We start from the raw sequence: 18,440 nt of genomic DNA, 5'->3' as shown, positions 1-18,440 counted from the left end.
TGGTCATTGGCCCAAAGTCCTCCGGTCAGATTTTACGCCTAAGCTCAGAGTAGAATTCGCCACTTCCTAGTGATTGGCGCAGAGACACCCAGCCGGTTCTCGTGCCTAAGACAGAACTAGAACTCCAAGTCTCCTGGTGAGTGACCCAAACTCGCCCAGCCAGATTTATTTATAGATAGATAGATAGATAGATAGATAGATAGATAGATAGATAGATAGATAGATAGATAGATAGATATAGAGATATAGATATAGATAGAAATATATAGACATAGACATATATATATATATATATATATATGTGTGTGTGTGTGTGTGTGTGTGTGTGTGTGTGTGTAAATTCTAAAAATAGTTAACAAGCATTTGACATATATATATATATATATATATATATATATATATATATATATATACATACATATACATATATACAGTATATATATATATATATATATATATACATATATACATATATATATACGTATATATATGTATATATGTATATATATATGTATATATATATATGTCTGTCTATATATTTCTATCTATATCTATATCTATATATCTATATCTATATCTATATCTATATCTATCTATCTATCTATCTATCTATCTATCTATCTATCTATCTATCTATCTATCTATCAACTTACTCCTGGAATCTAGCTAAATGGAACCTCTCTGATCAGCAGAAGTATATCTTGGAAAGGGATGGGTGGGGATGGTGGCAAATAACAAGCACAGGTTGTCCTTACGACCACAACGGAGCCCAAAATTTCGACCGCTAAGCGAAACGGGGGTGAAGTGAATTTTACCCTGTTTTGTGAGCCTTGTTGCCACCGTTGTTAAGAGAATCATCGCAGTAGGTAAGTTAGTCACCCGGTTGTTAAGTGAATCTGGCTTCTTCCCCATTGGCTTTGCTCGTTGGAAGGTCACAAAAGGGGATCACGTGACCCCGGGACTCTGCGACCGTCATAAATAAGAACGGGTTGCCAAGCGTCCGAATTTTGATTACGTAACCACGGGGATGCTGCGACGGTCGTAAGTGTGAAAAGCGGTCCTAAGTCACTTTTCCCAGTGCCGTTGTAACTTGGAACGGTCATTAAGTGAACTGTTGTAAATGGAGGACCATCTGCATTAGCAAGGCTGCCCGAAGAGGCTTTTAAGCAAGGCTTTATGTAGCCGGTTTGTCTCAGAGGCCAGCTGTTTGTTCCCATGTTGGGTGCCCATCTCGGAAATCAGCTGCCTGACCTCTCTAGGAAGGCCCTTTTCTTCCCCATGTTTCCCCTCCTCTCCTGTATTTCTCCCCCCCCCCCCGTAAAAAAAGCCCCTCTGCCCCTCAAATCTTCCGACAACAAGCCCCATAGCCTGCGGGGGCATTAAAAATTCAGGCAAGTCGCTTGCAGCGAAGAAAACTGTGTTGCATTAGCGTGCTTGGAGGAGAGAGAGAGAGAGAGAGAGGTGGGAGGATTGAGGGGTAGGAGATAAGACACTGGGCAACCACGTCTCCTTCATCACCAGCTCACTGTCAGGGGTGATTAATTTCCAAGACCCTGACCCTTTTCTTTGCAACTTATGAATGTTGCATGGATGGAGGTGGTGGCTCTCTCTGTCTTTCTGTCTTTCATTCTTTCTCTCTTTCATTCTCTCTTAATCATTCTCTCTCTCCTCTCTCTCTCTCTTTCATTCTCTCTCTCTTACTCTCTCATTCTCTCTCTCCTCTCTCTCTCTCACTTTCATTCTTTCTCTCTCTCTCTCTCTCATTCTCTCTCTCTTTCATTCTTTCTCTCTCTCTCTCTCATTCTCTCTCTCTTATTCTCTCTCACTTATTCTCTCTCTCTCATTCTCTCTCTCCTCTCTCTCTTTCATTCTTTCTCTCTCTCTCTCTCATTCTCTCTCTCCTCTCTCTCTCTCTTTCATTCTTTCTCTCTCTCTCATTCTCTCTCACTTATTCTCTCTCTCTCTCTCTCATTCTCTCTCTCCTCTCTCTCTCTCTTTCATTCTCTCTCTCTTACTCTCTCATTCTCTCTCTCCTCTCTCTCTCTCACTTTCATTCTTTCTCTCTCTCTCTCTCTCATTCTCTCTCTCTTTCATTCTTTCTCTCTCTCTCTCTCATTCTCTCTCTCTTATTCTCTCTCACTTATTCTCTCTCTCTCATTCTCTCTCTCCTCTCTCTCTTTCATTCTTTCTCTCTCTCTCTCTCTCTCATTCTCTCTCTCCTCTCTCTCTCTCTTTCATTCTTTCTCTCTCTCTCTCTCTCATTCTCTCTCTCTTATTCTCTCTCTCTCCCTCTCTCTCTCATTCTCTCATTCTCTCTCTCTCTCTCATTCTCTCTCTCTTATTCTCTCTCTCTCTCTCTCTCTCTCTCTCTCTCTCTCTCTCTCTCTCTCTCTCTCTCTCTCATTCTTTCTCTCTCTCTCAAGAGGGGAAAAGATTTGGTTTCTGTTTAAGGATGAACTACTTTTCTTTTCCAATCAGGCTGGAAAAATCCAGAAATCGAAGCCGGAGCATCCAATAGATTGCATTGCTTTGTCCCTAACCCTTATTGCTACCGCCCTTAGACCCTGGAGGGGGAGGGTCGAGGGGCTGTGGCTTTTCAGCAGCGGAAGATCCCTGGATTTTTCTAAAAGTTTGGATACTCGGGAGCGTACATTTATGGGAAAGCACCCAGAATACGTAACTTGGCCAATGTTTCTCAGCCTTGGCCACTTCGAGATGGATGGACTTCAACTCCCAATTAATTCCCCAGCCAGGAAGGGAAGTTCTGGGCATTGAAGTCTTGAAGTGGCCAAGGCTGAGAAACCCTGTCCAGGCCGGTCCCCTCTGTCTTGCTTACAGCCTTGGCATGAAGGACCCTTCAGAGATTTCTGTCGGGGGTTTAAAAGGGGTCTTTCCCTCTGCTACCCACCCTCTGAAAGGCTGGGGAAGTCTGCCCAGCTTTGTCACAGGCTTATCGGAGGAAAACCTAATGCCTCCACGACTTGAAAGCCTCGTGGCAGCTGATGCTGGCGGGGGCTTGGTGCCAGTGTTAATGCCCATGTTGGAAGGGAAAGGGAAGGAAAAAAGGAAAGGGCAGGAAAAGAAAAAAGAAAAGCAAGGGAAAGGGGTAAGGAGTAAGGAAAGAGTAAAGCAGAAAGCAGAAAGTAAAGTAAAGTGGAAGTGGAAGTGGAAGTGGAAGTGGAAATGGAAATGGAAGTGGAAATGGAAGGGGATGGGGAAGGGGAAGGGGAAGAAAAGGAAAGGGAGAAGGAGAAGAAAGGAGAAGGGAAGGGAAGGGAAGGAAGGGAGGGAGGGAGGAGAAAGGAAAGGAGGAAGAGAGGAAGGAAGAAAGGAAGAAAGAAAGAAGGAAAGGGGAAAGGAAAGGAAAGGAAAGGAAAGGAAAGGAAAGGAAAGGAAAGGAAGAGACTGAGAGAGGAGAGAGGAAGGAAATGTAGAAAGAAAAAGAGAGAGAGAGAAAGAGAAAGGGAGAGAGGGAAGAAAAAAAGAAAGAAAAAGAAAGAAAGAAAGAAAGAAAGAAAGAAAGAAAGAAAGAAAGAAAGAAAGAAAGAAAGAAAGAAAGAAAGAAAAAGTAGCAAGGAAGCAAGGGAAAAAATAAATTACTGAATAATAAATAAGAATAAAGGGAAGGAATAAAGCAGGGACCTTTATTCCTTTTTCCGCTGTGCAGCAACTGGCAGGCAGTGTGGAGAAAATGACCGCAACAGGCAACTAATCCAAGCCTGAGTTTCCACGGAGCAAAAAAAAAAAAATTTATAATGGCAAACGTGACATTGCAAATAAGAGTCATTGTGCAGTTGCTGCCATATCGCTTCCCTTTCAACGGCCCAACAATACGAGAACACACAAACTTCTTGGCCAAAAAAAAAAAAAGCCTTTGTGAAAGAAATCCGATTCCTGCCAAAACCGGCACATCTGCACAGGCAGATAAAGGCTTCCACATGTGGCGTGGCTGTCAGAAGAAAGAGACGGGGAAGCCGGAGCGTCTCCCACAGTCCATCCCCCTTCAGAGATGGGGGGGGAAAGCTGCCATCTGACCCGGCCATTCGCACTTGGGGAGGGGGTCACGGCCCCCAAAGCGCCCCAGCCAAAAAGGGAGATTACTAGGGGTCTCTGACTTCTGCCTCGGGGGGGGGGCTCTCCATGCCTGCCCCCCCCCCACTGTCTGCCCCCAGCCCTGGCCAGTTTGCTGGCCAAGGGCAAAGGGTGCCGTTGCCCACCTTGGCTGGCTGGCCGAGCCAAAAGGCTGCCCAACTTTGGACCAACCTGGTCAGAGAGACAGGCAGCCCCGAAGTCTTCCAGGTCGGACTTGGAACCTCCGTCTCGGTCATCAATCACCAAGTCGATGGGCATCTTGCCTTTGAGGCAGGTGATGTAGCGGTGGCAGAAGTTGTCGCAGAGGTCGTGAACCTGGAAGGGGAGGGAAAGGGTTAGGTTGAAGGAAAAAAGTGAAAAAGAGAAAAAAGAGGAAAGAAAAAAGAGGAAGGAGAAGGAGAAGGGGAAGGAGAAAGAAGGAGAAGGAGAAGGAGAAGGAGAAAGAAAGAAGGAGAAAGAGAAAGAAGGAGAAGGAGAAGAAGAAAAAGAAAGGAGAAGGAGAGAGAAAGAAAGAGAAGGGGAAGGAGAAGGAGAAAGAAGGAGGAGAAAAAGAAAGAAAGAAGGAGGAGAAAGAGAAAAGGAGAAGGAGAAAAAGAAAGAAAGAAGGAGGAGAAAGAGAAAGAAGGGGGAGGGGGAGGGGCAGGGAAAGGAAAGAGGAAAGGGAAGGAAGGGGAAGGGAAGACAATAGGGAGAAAGAAGGAGAAAGAAGGAGAAGGAGAAGGAGAAGGAGAAGGAGAAAGAGAAAGAAGGAGAAGGGGAAGGGGAAGGAGAAGGAGAAAGAAGGAGAAGGAGAAAAAGAAAGAAAGAAGGAGAAGAAGGAGAAAGAAGGAGAAAGAGAAAGAAAGAGGGAGAAAGAGAAAGAAGGGGGAGGGGGAGGGCAGGGAAAGGAAAGAGGAAAGGGAAGGAAGGGGAAGGGAAGACAATAGGGAGAAAGAAGGAGAAAGAAGGAGAAGGAGAAGGAGAAAGAAGGAGGAGAAAAAGAAAGAAAGAAGGAGAAGAAGGAGAAAGGAGAAGGAGAAAGAAAGAAGGAGAAAGAGAAAGAAGGGGGAGGGGGAGGGGGAGGGGCAGGGAAAGGAAAGAGGAAAGGGGAGGAAGGGGAAGGGAAGACAAGAGCAGCTTTTCCAGAACTGATGGGAATATACATCGCAGAAAGAAAGAAATGAAATAAGTTCTCCTTAAAGTCTTCTTAAACCAGCGTTTTTCAACCTTGACAATTTCAAGAAGGGTGGATTTCAACTCCCAGAATTCCCCGGCCCTTAAAATTGCCAAGGTTGAAAAAAACAAACACGCTGCCTTAAAGCCTAAGCCGTAGAAAGTCTAAGCCTGTGTCTTCAGCAAAGCACAGAAGCATTTTGGGGCGGGGGGGGCAGCCTTCCACTGGGTACCCCCAGAGTCTAACGCCAGATCTCTTCCTCGAACCCTCTGGATTCAAAATCTATTTTTAAAGCTTCTCTCTCTGTCGCTTCCATAGGAGGAGAGTCTCCCAATTGGCGCCAGCTGCTGTTGGGAATGAGAAAAAGGGAAACTCTTTGCAAATTTTTGTTTGTTGCCAAAGGAGACTTTAGTTTCTATTTGTTTTGTTTTAAATTCCATCATTGGAGATAACAAAGTTTCTCCAGTCCTAGATGAAATCCCAAGGTTTGGTTTTGGGGTTTTGTTTTTTTTTTGCTTCACTGTTCCAAGAGACATCCCCAAAACATTTCTCCCCCCCCCCAGGACAAAAGTGGTGGGGACCATTTTGCAGAAACATGGAAAAATGTGTGGAGATGAGACATTGATAGACGTCTGCTTGCTTAGGTTTTGTGGAAAGGAAAAAGCAAAGGTTCCAGTCCTCTTGAGGATCAAGGTAGAAACATTTGAAGTTTTAAGGGATAGATACAGATGCTAAATAATATTTGCAGAGGTTTGGCTTTTGCTTGGATAGAAAAACTCTCTCCCAGCTCTTAGGCAACAGAATCAGACATATTTCTACCAACACTGCCAATGCATGAAAACTTAAAAATGCAAATGTGTTTCGAAACGAGGCAGTTTGCAGAACACGAACACCTGTGTGGGCTGAAAAATCCAGTTTTTCATATTTGTAAGAAACTTAAATGTGTTTCCACAGAGATAATTGTATGCGCTTGCAGCTCTGCTGCTTAATAGCAAACCTCATTTGTGGTATGTCTGCTGCTGCCTGGAGTTCTACGTGCAAATAATACAGGCCAGATATAAATAAAATGTAAAAGAAAAGAACAGAAGAACAGAACACAGACTGGGATGTTCTGCCTTGTACGCCCACCTTCAGGCACAAAGCCAGCTGGGTGACCTCAGGCCAGCCAGTCTCTCTCGGCCCTAGGAAACGAGCAATGGCAAAGCATTCCTGAAATCTTACCCCAAAAAGCTGCAGGGATTTGTTGAGGCCGTAGTCACCAGCCAAAAACTGACTCAATTTTTAAAAAAAAAGCCGCATAAAACAGATTTCCTGCTTTCTTGGCAAAATTGCTGGCCTGGTGTTTGTTTTATTTTTCGGAGGTTAGTGGGGAGAACAGAAGTGGAGGGGAAGAGGGGGACACGAACCAAACTTTGGAAGAAGCACCCCTTACCTTTTCTAACTCCAGGAGGTGAAATCTCAGCACTTGGATAGCCTGAATCATCTACAATTAGAAAAGGGAGGGGGGAAAAATTGATTGGGCCTTACTGTGTAAAAATACGTTTGTTTATTGCAATGCATTTTGCGGGACATCATGGTGGTAGGGATGACGATGATGATGATGATGATGATGATGATGATGAACATGTAGGGTTAGGCCATATGATAGGTCAGCTGGATTTTAAGGTTTTTAACCCGGACAAATTCACAACGAAAGTTGTCCATTGAGGAGAAATCTTGGTCCAAATCATGGATTGGACAGGGAGGCTTAAAATGTCTACAAAGGCAGAAATGATTCCTCTCGCTCGCCTAAATTCCCCAACACTTGATATATTAATTATTATTTTTTGTCACTTGTCAGAATAGAGCTGGAAGGGACCTTGGAGGTCTTCTAGTCCAACCCTCTGCTCAAGCAGGAGAGCCTATGTCATTTCAGATAAATGGTTGTCCAATCTTTTCTTGAGAACTTCCAGTGATGGAGCACCCACAACTTCTGAAGGCAAACTGATTAATTGTTCTCACTGTTAGGAAATTCCTTCTTAATTCCAGGTTGCTTCTCTCCTTGATTAGTTTCCATCCACTGTTTCTTGTCCTGCCTTCAGGGGCTTTGGAGAATAGATTGCCCCCCCTCTTCTTTGTGGCAGCCCCTTAAATAGTGGAATGCTGCTATCATGTCACCCCTGGTCCTTCTTTTGTCTAAATTGGCCATACCCAATTCTTGCAACTGTTCTTCATACAACTGCTAAGCTTGTAAGCCGCCCTGAGTCTTCGGAGAAGGGCGGGATATAAATGGAATTAAAATAAATAAAAATAAAATACAGTTTCTTTCTCTCCAGATCTTTAATCATCTTAGTTGTTCTTCTCTATAGGAAAGTCTAAAAAGTCTTCAAAGCCTGAAGTCTTCTCTAAATTGGAAAGTCTCAGAATAGTCAGCCAGCCAGCCTGCAAAGCATGAGGTTGGGTGGAGCAAAGAAACCCAGTTTCAAGGGGCACTATTCCAGAGCACAACCACCCAGCGAGGTAGGCTGCAATCTTCCTTGCCCCCCACCCCCACCCCCCAAAGGACAGACTTCTGTAAGACCTGAAGGACTAAAAGGCAGAAACTGACTTAAATTTCTTTCCACTTGGCCATTGCCAGCTACTGTACCCAAAGCGATAAATCCTGCCGGGGGGACGTGTATCTATAAAAAGGAGTGACCGATTCAGCAGACAGAGAAATGAAAGGGGGATCATTACAAGGGAAAGAGAAATGAAGCGAGAATGAAAACAAAGTTTGACACAGAACAACGCTTGAGGGGGTCCCCTCTTTGTTTTGTGTGTGGTTTTTTTTTAAAAGGAAACAAGTAGCGTCCTTACCAAATTATCCAGCTCAGGATTGGAAGAAAATAAAGGTTTTTCTGTCCTAACCTAAAAAAAGAGACATTGGGAAGACCGGGGGGGGGGGGGCAGGGAACGGAGAAACGGAAGAAAAAGAGAAGGAGCAGCGTTAGTAAGGGTAAAACACAACAGAGGGAAATCTAAGCCGTGCATTGTTGGAAAGAAAAAGCAAAAAAAAAAACCCTAAAGTAAAATCTGTTTCTCTCACTTCCTAAGGGAAAAAAAAAACCTGCAAAGCAACGGCAAACGAAGTGATTTCCCCCCCCCCCATGGAGAATTCCAGCTGGCAAAGAATCTGTGCATTTTACTTTTCCAAAATTATCTCTTCCTCCTCTGCCTTTGCTAAAATTCCTACACACACACACACGTCACAAGGTCAGTTTTCGCTCCATCTGTCTCCTTTCAGAAAGGAAACGAAATGAAATCCTTGCAGTGGCAAATTTTTCCAGAGGGCTCAGTAGCTTTACACCTCTCCAAAAATCTTGTGGGGAGGAGGCTACAGGTAGTCGTCAAGTTATGGCCACAATTGAGCCCAAATTTCTGTTGTTAAGTGAGACATTGGTTGAGTTTTGCCCCATTTTACAGCCTTTTTTGCCTCCGTCCTTAAGTGAATCGCTGCAGTTGATAAGTCAGAAACTGGTTGTTAAGTGAATCCGGCATTCCCCCATTGACTTTGCTTGTCTGAAGGTCGCAGAAGGGGATCACGTGCGCCCCCTCGGGGACGCTGCGACCGTCGTAAATGTGAGTCAGTTGCTAAGCATCTGAATTTTGATCACGTGATCACGGGGATGCTGCGAAGGCCGTGACTGTGAAACATGGTCATCAGTCACATTTTTCAGTGCCGTTGTAACTTTGAACGGGCGCTAAATGAAGCGGACCACCTGCCCTTTTAAGAGACCCCAGCAGATCTAAGAATCAGGGACCCCCAAAGCATCTCTCGTCCAGTTTTTCTTAAACTGGACCGCTTAAGATGGGTGGACTTCAACTCCCAGAATTCTCCAGCCACGTTGCTGAAAGCACTCATCAATAACAGAAGTCTGCAACCTTTCCACCTTTGTGGACCGGCGGGAGGCGGTGGGGGGGGGAAGAGGATGGTTCTGCACGAGTTGCAGGCGAGCATGCTCACACCTGTGCAACACCATTTGCATGAGTGCCGGGCACGTGCGCCTTCCACGGCCTGGTTCTAAATGGGCCACAGCCCCGTAGCGTGCTGTGGCCCCGGGGGTTGGGGACCCCTGATTGATAAAGGTTTATTTCTATATTTTTAAAAGCACTGCAGGAAGCCGAGAGGCTAAATCTCCGTCTTCGACTTCGCTTTTTCAGTTGCAAAAAACCCGGAAACAAAACCCAAAGTCGTGTTTTCCTTCTCTGATAACGACAAAAGAAATGTCTGTGTAGCTTTAAGACCCTCTTTTTCTTTTTTAAGGATTTAGAGAGTTGAAAAGCAAGGAGCAAGCTGGGATGTCGAGTGCTTCCATTCTTCACTTTTTTTATAGGTCCTTTTGAAGGCATCTTGCAACACCACTTTTGAACTTGGGTTTAAAATCCTGGCAGGGTGGGGCGTGGAGTTTGAAGCCCAGGCAACCCAGGGATGGATGGAAGGAAACGATTGAGCTATTTCTTCCGCCCTTTAGAAAGCTCTCCCACCCTTAAACCCCATTTTCCAACCCAAGAACATTAGGCTAATATTATCATTATTCTGTCTTCTAACATATGAATGTTCTTTGCTCGTTCCAGGCACAGAAACGGTTTTCCGATGAATCATCCTAGATGTAGATTTTTTTAAAAGAATAATAATAAAAAAGTCTCAGGTCAATGGGTGGGCTCACTATTTCACTGGAACCTCAAGAAGAAGTTGGTGGTGGTGGGGAGAGACAGAATTCCATTCTTTTGGCCTGGATAACAAGGGGAGAGAGAGAGAGAGAGAGAGGGGGGGGGGAGGGGAGAGGAAAAACTGTATGGAAGTATTTTTATTGTTATTTTCTTCCTTTTATGCAAGACCTCAAGTCGTCAAGATCAAATAACGTATAATTTGGGTTTGGATGATGGTTTCTCAACTAGAAATAACACAGGGTCTTCAGGACTGGTACTGTGTGAGCCGAGAGAATGCAAAAAAAAAAAAATCCTATACAGGTGGTCCTCAACTTACAACAGTTCGTTTAGTGGCTGTTTAAAGTTACAACGGCACTGAAAAACGTCACATTCCTAATTTTTTCGATCGTCTTCTTCCCCATACATGCCCCTGCCTTGCCAGTTATGGACAATGGGAAAATATGGAAATATCTGGGTCATAGATGGTGAATTCACAATCTTTATTGGCTATTGGAGCATCGGAATTTATAGAATAAACACTCACACTAGAATCCCCCAGCCGGCATGCTTTAAGAGGGGTGGACTTCCACTCCCAGAATCCCCCAGCCAGCATGTTTTAAGAGGGGTGGACTTCCACTCCCAGAATTCAACGTTTGCCTCCTTGCTCCACTCATATCCTTCTTCCACACCTGTGACAGTATTCTTTATTAACATTATGTTGTTTACTTAACAGGATTTCTACACTGCTCTAAACTGTAAAGCACTGTTTCTCAAAATCGGCAATTTTAAGATGGGTGGACTTCAACTCCTATGGATGGACTTCAACACTGCTGGCTGGGGAATTCTGGGAGTTGAAGTCCATATGAGTTAAAAGTTGCCAAGTTTGAGAAACGCCCCTAGATGCTCCTGTTGCAATGCCATATCACACTTTAATACCAGGGTCTCAAACCATGGTCCAAAGTGGCAGCGAAAACAGCCCTAAGTAGGGGGTCTTCAACTTTCACGTTTGACTCTCAATTTCCACTATAGAAGCCTCAAAGGTCCAGGATGGGAGGGAGGTTTTCTGCCAGGAGCCTCACAGCTACCTCCCCCAAAAGCTGAAGCTTCTCTTTAAGATAGTTCAGGAGACCTGACATGCTTTGGATCAGACCGCATCATGACCTTCTGGGATTGTAGATGCTTCAGCAGTCTCAGCAACCTGTCTCATGTGGAGTTAGCCTTCTACCGCATTTGCTGCTACTGTCTGAAACTGCTCGCCAAGCGTAGGGCCCATATATTGAAAATGTTAATATTTGGTTAATGAGAACTTTCTAATAATTGCTTTTTAAGGGCATGGGGTGTCTACCTATCATTTTTGTCTCTTTCTATCTCAATCATCTATCTATCTGTCTATCTATCTATCTATCTATCTATCTATCTATCTATCTATCTATCTATCTATCTACTTTATCTGTTTGTCTATGTATCTATATCTATTCTATCCTATCTCCCTATCATCTCTCTATATCTGTCATATCTATATCTGTCCGTCTATCTGTCTGTCTGTCTGTCTGTCTGTCTGTCTATCTATCTATCTATCTATCTATCTATCTATCTATCTATCTATCTATCTATCTATCTATCCTGTCATATCTCTCTATCATCTATCTATATCTGTCATATCTATATCTATCTGTCCGTCTATCTATCTATCTATCTATCTATCTATCTATCTATCTATCTATCTATCTATCTATCTATCTATCTATCTATCTTTTCTTTCTTTCTTTCTTTCTTTCTTTCTTTCTTTCTTTCTTTCTTTCTTTCTTTCTTTCTTTCTTTCTATCATTCCATCAAAATTCCTCATCTGTGGCACTTCTTTGTACCACAGATCTTTATCCAAGAAAAAAAAGTTTCCTTCAGATTTTATTCCAAGGCCTTAATTGAACGCAGGCTTTTTAGGAGCCATTCACTTGGTCATCTGTGATGAGCTTAGAACTGAATCAATCAGAAGAGAGCTGGAAGGGACCTTGGAGGTCTTCTAGTCCAACCCTCGGCTCCAGCAGGAGACCCTGTGCCATTTCAGACGAGGGGCTGTCCAGTCCAGCCCATTGCTTCCAGGAGACCAGACTAAGAGCCATTAAAAGAAGCTGAGTGAGCCATAAATGACGTACAGCTCGCCAGTGGGCTAAGAAACATTCTTCTGGGCTATTAAATGAGAAAACATATTTATACGTATATTTTATTATTGTTGTTGTTTTACTGCCAAGACCACCTCCTCTCTCCCTCTCCGTGATGCCATCCCTTCTGCAGAAACCAACCTGTTTGGCGAAGACAGCGATGTCTTCGTTGAAGGAATCCGATGAGCAGACATCTCCTCCGGGGTAAGAACCGGACGTGTCTCTGGGAGAGCAGGTGGCCAACTCACATTTCTCAAAGACCAGGGCGAGCAGCGGGAACAAGGGATGCCTGAAACGAAGGGGAAACAGTGTTGGACAAACCAGTTGCATGCAGGTGCCAGCCAGGGCATGCTGGAAGAGGTGAAACCTTGGCTCATCCTAGCTCTTGGTGGGAAGAAAATCAAATCTTTACCCACAGAAGAGGATATTTGTAGCTCAGGGTTGAACTGTGGGATCCTGGATGGTCTCTGAGTTGGGCGGTTTTCTTGCAGACGTTTCATGACTCTACTAGGGAACATTATCAGTGCTAGAAGGAAGCAGACTTTGTGGAGGAGGAGGAGGAGAAGCAGGGGGAAGGGCAGGAGGAGGAGGAGGAGGAGGAGGAGGAGGACTATTGGCGTTTTCTGAGCTTGGTGGTTTTCCTGCAGACGTTTCATGACCCTACTAGGGAACATTATCAGTGCTAGAAGGAAGCAGACTTTGTGGAGGAGGAGGAGGAGAAGCAGGGGGAAGGGCAGGAGGAGGAGGAGGAGGAGGAGGAGGAGGAGGAGGAGGAGGAGGAGGACTATTGGCGTTTTCTGAGCTTGGTGGTTTTCCTGCAGACGTTTCATGACCCTACTAGGGAACATTATCAGTGCTAGAAGGAAGCAGACTTTGTGGAGGAGGAGGAGGAGAAGCAGGGGGAAGAGGAGGAGGAGGAGGAGGAGGACTGTGAGATCCTTGGTGCTCTCTGAGCTTGCTTGTTTTCTCACATTTCACCACCCAACTAGGCAACATCATCAGTGCTGGAAAGGAGTGGGGTTTCTAATCAGAGAGCAAACACCACTCCCTTCTAGCACTGATGATCTTCTCTAGTTGGGTCACAAAGTTGTCTGCAAGAAAATCTTCAGTCTCAGAGAGCACCAAGATCCCCCACAGACAAATCTTGAACTTTTCAAGACCGTTCAAGAGAAGTGAGCAAGCACACTTTTTAACCCAGGAAACAGAAGGTCCCCATCTTTGCCTTTCTCCACAAGTCTCCTATGGCTGCCCTTGAAAGGAAGTCCCGGGAATTCACTAAGACTTCAAAGGCCTCCTCTGCCTGCTTCTCTTTAAAAATCTCTTTCCCCCCCTCCCCAATTTCAAAAGGGCATGCACCCAGAATGCTATAGGCAGGCTTTCTAAATTTAGTAGAAGATTTACAGGAAGTCAGAGGAACGAAAGACGTGTTTTTTTTTTAAAAAAATAATAATCACAAAATGTTTCTCCCAGCTCCGTCTCTTCTCCGTTCCTCCTTGGTCATCCCACTAACAGCTGAAAACTCCAAGTACAACAATCGCCACGTCCATCACGATGCAACGGTGCCTCCACCAAAACAGCATCAATGTGCATCATGCTGAGTCACCGATGTGCAGCCTCATTGCAGGACTCCCATGTGCACATCAGGGAAGGGCTTCCCCCCAAAAAAAGAAAAAATAAGGAGGAAAAACAAAATCATGGGATCATTGAATCATAGGTCTGGAAGGGACCTGGATTGGAGGTCTTCTAGTCCAGCCCTCTGCCCAAGACAGGAAATATTAGTGATTCCTGGACAAATGGTTGTCCAATCTTTGAGAGCTGAATGCAATGAAATTTCATTTTAATGTATGCCAATTAGTGTACATTCAAAGTGACAATAAAGTTAATTATTCTATTCTATTCTATTCTATTCTATTCTATTCTATTCTATTAAATTCTATTCCATTCCATTCCATTCCGTTCCATTCCATAATTTCTATTCTATTCTATTCTATTCTATTCTATTCTATTCTATACTATTCTATTCTATTCTATTCTATTCTATTCTATTCTATTCTATTCTATTCTATTCTATTCTATTCTATTCTATTCTATTCTTCTTTAATTTCTATTCTATTCTATTCTATTCTATTCCATTCCATAATTTCTATTCTATTCTATTCTATTCTATTCTATTCTATTCTATTCTATTCTATTCTATTCTATTCTATTCTATTCTATTCTATTCTATTCTATTCTATTCTATTCTATTCTTGAAAACCTCCAGTGATGGATCACTCCAGGAGGCAAGCTGTTTCATTGCTTAATAATTCTCACTGTCAGGAAATTCCTCATTTCCAAAAAACTTATTTCAGCCTTTTCTCAGCCTTAGTGACCTTTAAAAAAAAATCACCATCCTTCCATTTTTCTCTACATCAGAAATTTAGCATTTCGACCAGCGAAGAGAGGAAAAGATCTGTACCTTTGCAAAGAAAGAATGAAGGCTGAAACAGTTTCAGGAAAAGATTAAAAGTCTGCATGCACCATTAGAAACTTTTGTGTCCGTGTGTCTAGGGTTAAAGTTAGTTTAAAAGATTGTGCTTGCTGGTGGGGCGCACTCCGGCTTTATCCTCACTCTGATTTATGTCATGGTGGGTGTCCAACTTCCAACCCATAAAGTCTACTCCTCCATTCCCTTCCTCCCCTCTTTTTTTCCCCAGCTGAGTTTGGATGGACAGCTAAGGCAGAGGCAACTTTTATACATTATACAAGTTCACGCACCATATGTTACACAAATATTTGTAACAGAGGCCCAGCACTGAATAACTGTTAAGTGTGTGGCTCTGTGGAGCATTTTGCTTTCGTAGGAAAAACAAAACAAGGAAGGATGGATGTGCGTGTGTTTCAATCTTGCAGTGATCCATTTTCCCTTCCCCTCTGATTTACGGAGAAGAAAATGGCAAAATTTAAGCCGCTGCTGCTTGCCGCTTTGCTCGCTAAGATGGAAGTTAAAGATGGAGAGAAGTCTGTCCATCCGCTTTAAAGTCTTTCTGTTTGAGGAAATTGGTTTAAAGTTACAATGGCACCAAGAAAAACGACTTAGGACAGTTTTTCACGCTTACGGCCATTGCAGCATCCCCGTGGTCACGGGACCAAATTCAGACGCTGGGCAACCGACTCATATTTATGACGGTCACAGTGTCCCGGGGTCATGCGATCCCCTTTTGCCACTTTCTGACAAGCAACGTCAACGGGGGAAGCCAAATTCACTTAACAACCACGTTACTCGCTTAACAATTGCAGCGATTCACTTAACAACCAGTGGTCATAAGTTGAGAACTATCTGTACTAGGGAAAAGTTACCCACCCCCGATGTATCCTTTTAATGATTGCACTGGAAGATAGATATACATGGCGGTCTTGATTTCAGTATTGCCAAAGCATCCACCCAAGGCTGGATTTGGCAAAGCCACGGAAGGAAGGCAGGACAGCAGTGATTGATACCAATAGAGAAGTAGAGCCTCCAGGTCCGGTAGCAGTATACCTGGGAAATTTTCAGGTTCTCTTTGTGGGCTTGCAATATGGTCAGGCCAGAAAGGAAAACACCTGATTGGGTAGATTCAGGCATCCCGTCTAGTGAATCCCCCCCAAGCCTTTTGTGCTTCCTTCCCTGTGCCACAAAACAAAACTATTCAAGTTTCCTTATCCGACTTCATCTTTAAATAGTATTAGAGGATGATAAATGGAATTCTTTTACTCGTATATTCAGTACAAAGGAAACTGCATCCAACTCCTTGAGGGTATGACCTTGGAAAAGCTAGATTCAGATCTATTCTTTGGTCTTACAAAAGTCTGCAAACCCACCTGCACACACACACACACACACACACACACACACACACACGCTTCATTCCTGCCCCAGAAATTTAACATTTCCAAATTCATTCCCCCATTGGAAGTTTCCACCTCAAACAGCCCAGGAAGAATCAAATACTTGTTTGTGGAACCATCTAAATGCAAAACTCGGAATGATAAATCACATTAATTAAATGAAGGAGGGAGGGGGGAAAAACCCTCTGCTGAGCAGGGAGGGAGCAGTTTATCATTTCCCCCCCCCCTTACTCGGTTGAAGCACACAGCTCCTTTCTGCCTTCTTCTTAGAAATTCCTACCAATTGTGGCGGATGGATTAGGAGAATCAACCGGTTTCGTTTCCTGAAACAACCCAGTCTGTCGCTTGGGATGTTCAGAAGCAGAGGGAAGGGCTCTCCTCTCCTGACCCTGTGGTGTAAGGTAGACTGCTCCTGAAATGGGAAGCTCCATCAAGCCCTAATCATACTGCCCTCTAAATCTGTTGTCCCAAAGTCATTTATCCTCCTGTATCTGCTGCTAAACCTTGACCAAATGCATGCTGTATTTATCTATTATCGATCTTATCTTATCTTATCTTATCTTATCTTATCATCTTATCTTCTTATCTATCTATCTATCTATCTATCTATCTATCTATCTATCTATCTATCTATCTATCTATCTATCTATCTATCCATCCATTTCTTTCTTTCTTTCTTTCTTTCTTTCTTTCTTTCTTTCTTTCTTTCTTTCTTTCTTTCTTTCTTTCTTTCTTTCTTTCTCTTTTTATCTAACTTTCCATTAAATTTATTTGCCACACATCTCATTTTGAAGCAACTCTGGGTGGCAAATATATAATATGTTAAGATCTTTGCTCCTTCTGAAATGCTACTCCAGTTGTACAGACTGGAACGTTGCAAGAATTTGGCCCTAGCCCAGAGGCAGCCTCTTCAATTTGGGCCATGCCCCCCCTCTTTGGGTCATATGAGAAAGTGGCAAGGTTGTTTGTTTGTTTTGGTTTTTTGCAGGAGACCCCAAACACCCCATTTCAAAACCCTTTGTCTTCCCAACCATTGGCTAGGCTTCGAAGCATGAAGACACATTCTCCTGGTGGTTAAACCCAAACGGTTTGGCTAGAATGGCAGGGCCAAAGAGAGCTGCCGGCTTAGGTCTCAACTGGCCCCAATGAGACACAGGTTCAGGTCCTACCTCCCCCCAAATCCTTTACGTCACCAAGTTGTAGCCCGAAAGGTGCTTTTTCCAAAAAGGCGAGTAAACTTATTTGATTTTTTTTGTTTTTGGGAAAAAAAAGAGAGAAAGCTAACAACTGTTCCTCAAGATTGTAACAACTAGATAACAGAATAACAGAGTTGGAAGGGACCTTGGAGGTCATCTAGTCCAACCCCTTGCTCAGGCAGGAAACCCTATCCCATTTCAGACAAATGGCTGTCCAGTCTCTTCTTAAAAACTTCCAATGTTGGGAGCATTCACAGCTTCTGGAGGCAGGTGGTTCCACTGGTTAATTGTTCTCACTGTCAGGAAATTTTTCCTTAGCTCTAAGTTGCTTCTCTCCTCGATTAGTGCCTGCAAAGAAATAGATGACTGCAAAGAACAGAAATGCTTCCGGTCCCATCTAGTCAATTAGACCTGAAGAAGCTTCTTGAGAGAAGAGGTTTTTCAAAGAGAAAGAAAAAAAAGCAAGAAAATCCAGTTGCCTTTCGGGAAAAGCACCTTTGGGATAACCACAGCCTGGTTGACTGAGAACCTCCATAGACCAGGCCGTTGTGTTGGGGGGGAAAATGAGCGCAGGGAACACTATGATAACTATGAACTCCTAAACAGTAGGTGGGAAGTACTGTAGCTCTAAGGAATAAATAAATAAAATATTAATGTCCCAGAGTCTGCCCTTTTTAAATTACCCACCCATAGAAGCATCTCTCTTCCTCAGCCAGGATAAAAAAAGGCCGCCATCTCATATCAACGCATCAGTCTTAACTTTGTTACTGGGGGGAAAAAAAGTTGGTTGAATACTCACAATACTCTAAATCATTGTTTCTCAATCGTGGCAACTTGAAGATGAGCGGACTTCAACTCCCAGAATTCCCCAGCCAGCATAGCTGCCAAGATTGAGAAACACCGCTCTAAATTATCAATTCATAGGACGGGCTGACCCAGCTCTCATTGTGTCCTGAGAACGCATCCAAGTCAAGTGAAGGGTGTCCAGGCCCACCAAGAGAAGGAAATCCACAGGGCTTCACTAGAAACGTGCTCATACTTGATTGCCCGGTAGATTTACACAATCCACCCACCCAAGGCAAGCAGGCCATCTTAAGAAGGAGATCCAGCAGAGATTAAAAAGAAACTCCGGAGGAAGAAGAGAAGAAAAAATCCATTTCTGAGCAGTGGATAACTTCCTTCCTTCCTTCCTTCCTTCCTTCCTTCCTTCCTTCCTTCCTTCCTTCCTTCCTTCCTTCCTTCCTTCCTCTGATACCTTGCACCCAGTGAGGCAAAGATTTAAGATCCAGTAGGCTGGGGAGAGCA

General features: G+C 43.8%; 1 protein-coding gene across 1 annotated transcript in view; it reads right to left on the bottom strand.

Moving 5' to 3' along the window:
* MEIS3 (Meis homeobox 3) overlaps positions 1-18,440 on the bottom strand; it is a gene marked incomplete at both ends in the record, with an annotated part of 30,960 nt that overhangs the window by 10,934 nt on the left and 1,586 nt on the right. The window contains 4 exons of the mRNA XM_081334329.1: positions 4,264-4,407; positions 6,678-6,728; positions 8,081-8,131; positions 12,214-12,361. Of these exons, the coding sequence (XP_081190455.1) occupies positions 4,264-4,407; positions 6,678-6,728; positions 8,081-8,131; positions 12,214-12,361 (394 nt within the window). The remainder of the gene's footprint in view (positions 1-4,263; positions 4,408-6,677; positions 6,729-8,080; positions 8,132-12,213; positions 12,362-18,440) is intronic.

The sequence above is a fragment of the Vipera berus genome (assembly GCF_964194415.1).
Source record: "Vipera berus genome assembly, chromosome: 9".
NCBI classification, from domain to species: Eukaryota; Metazoa; Chordata; class Lepidosauria; order Squamata; family Viperidae; genus Vipera; species Vipera berus.
The sequence above is the reverse complement of the archived record's forward strand: the minus strand, read 5'-3'. Positions and strand labels throughout refer to the sequence as shown.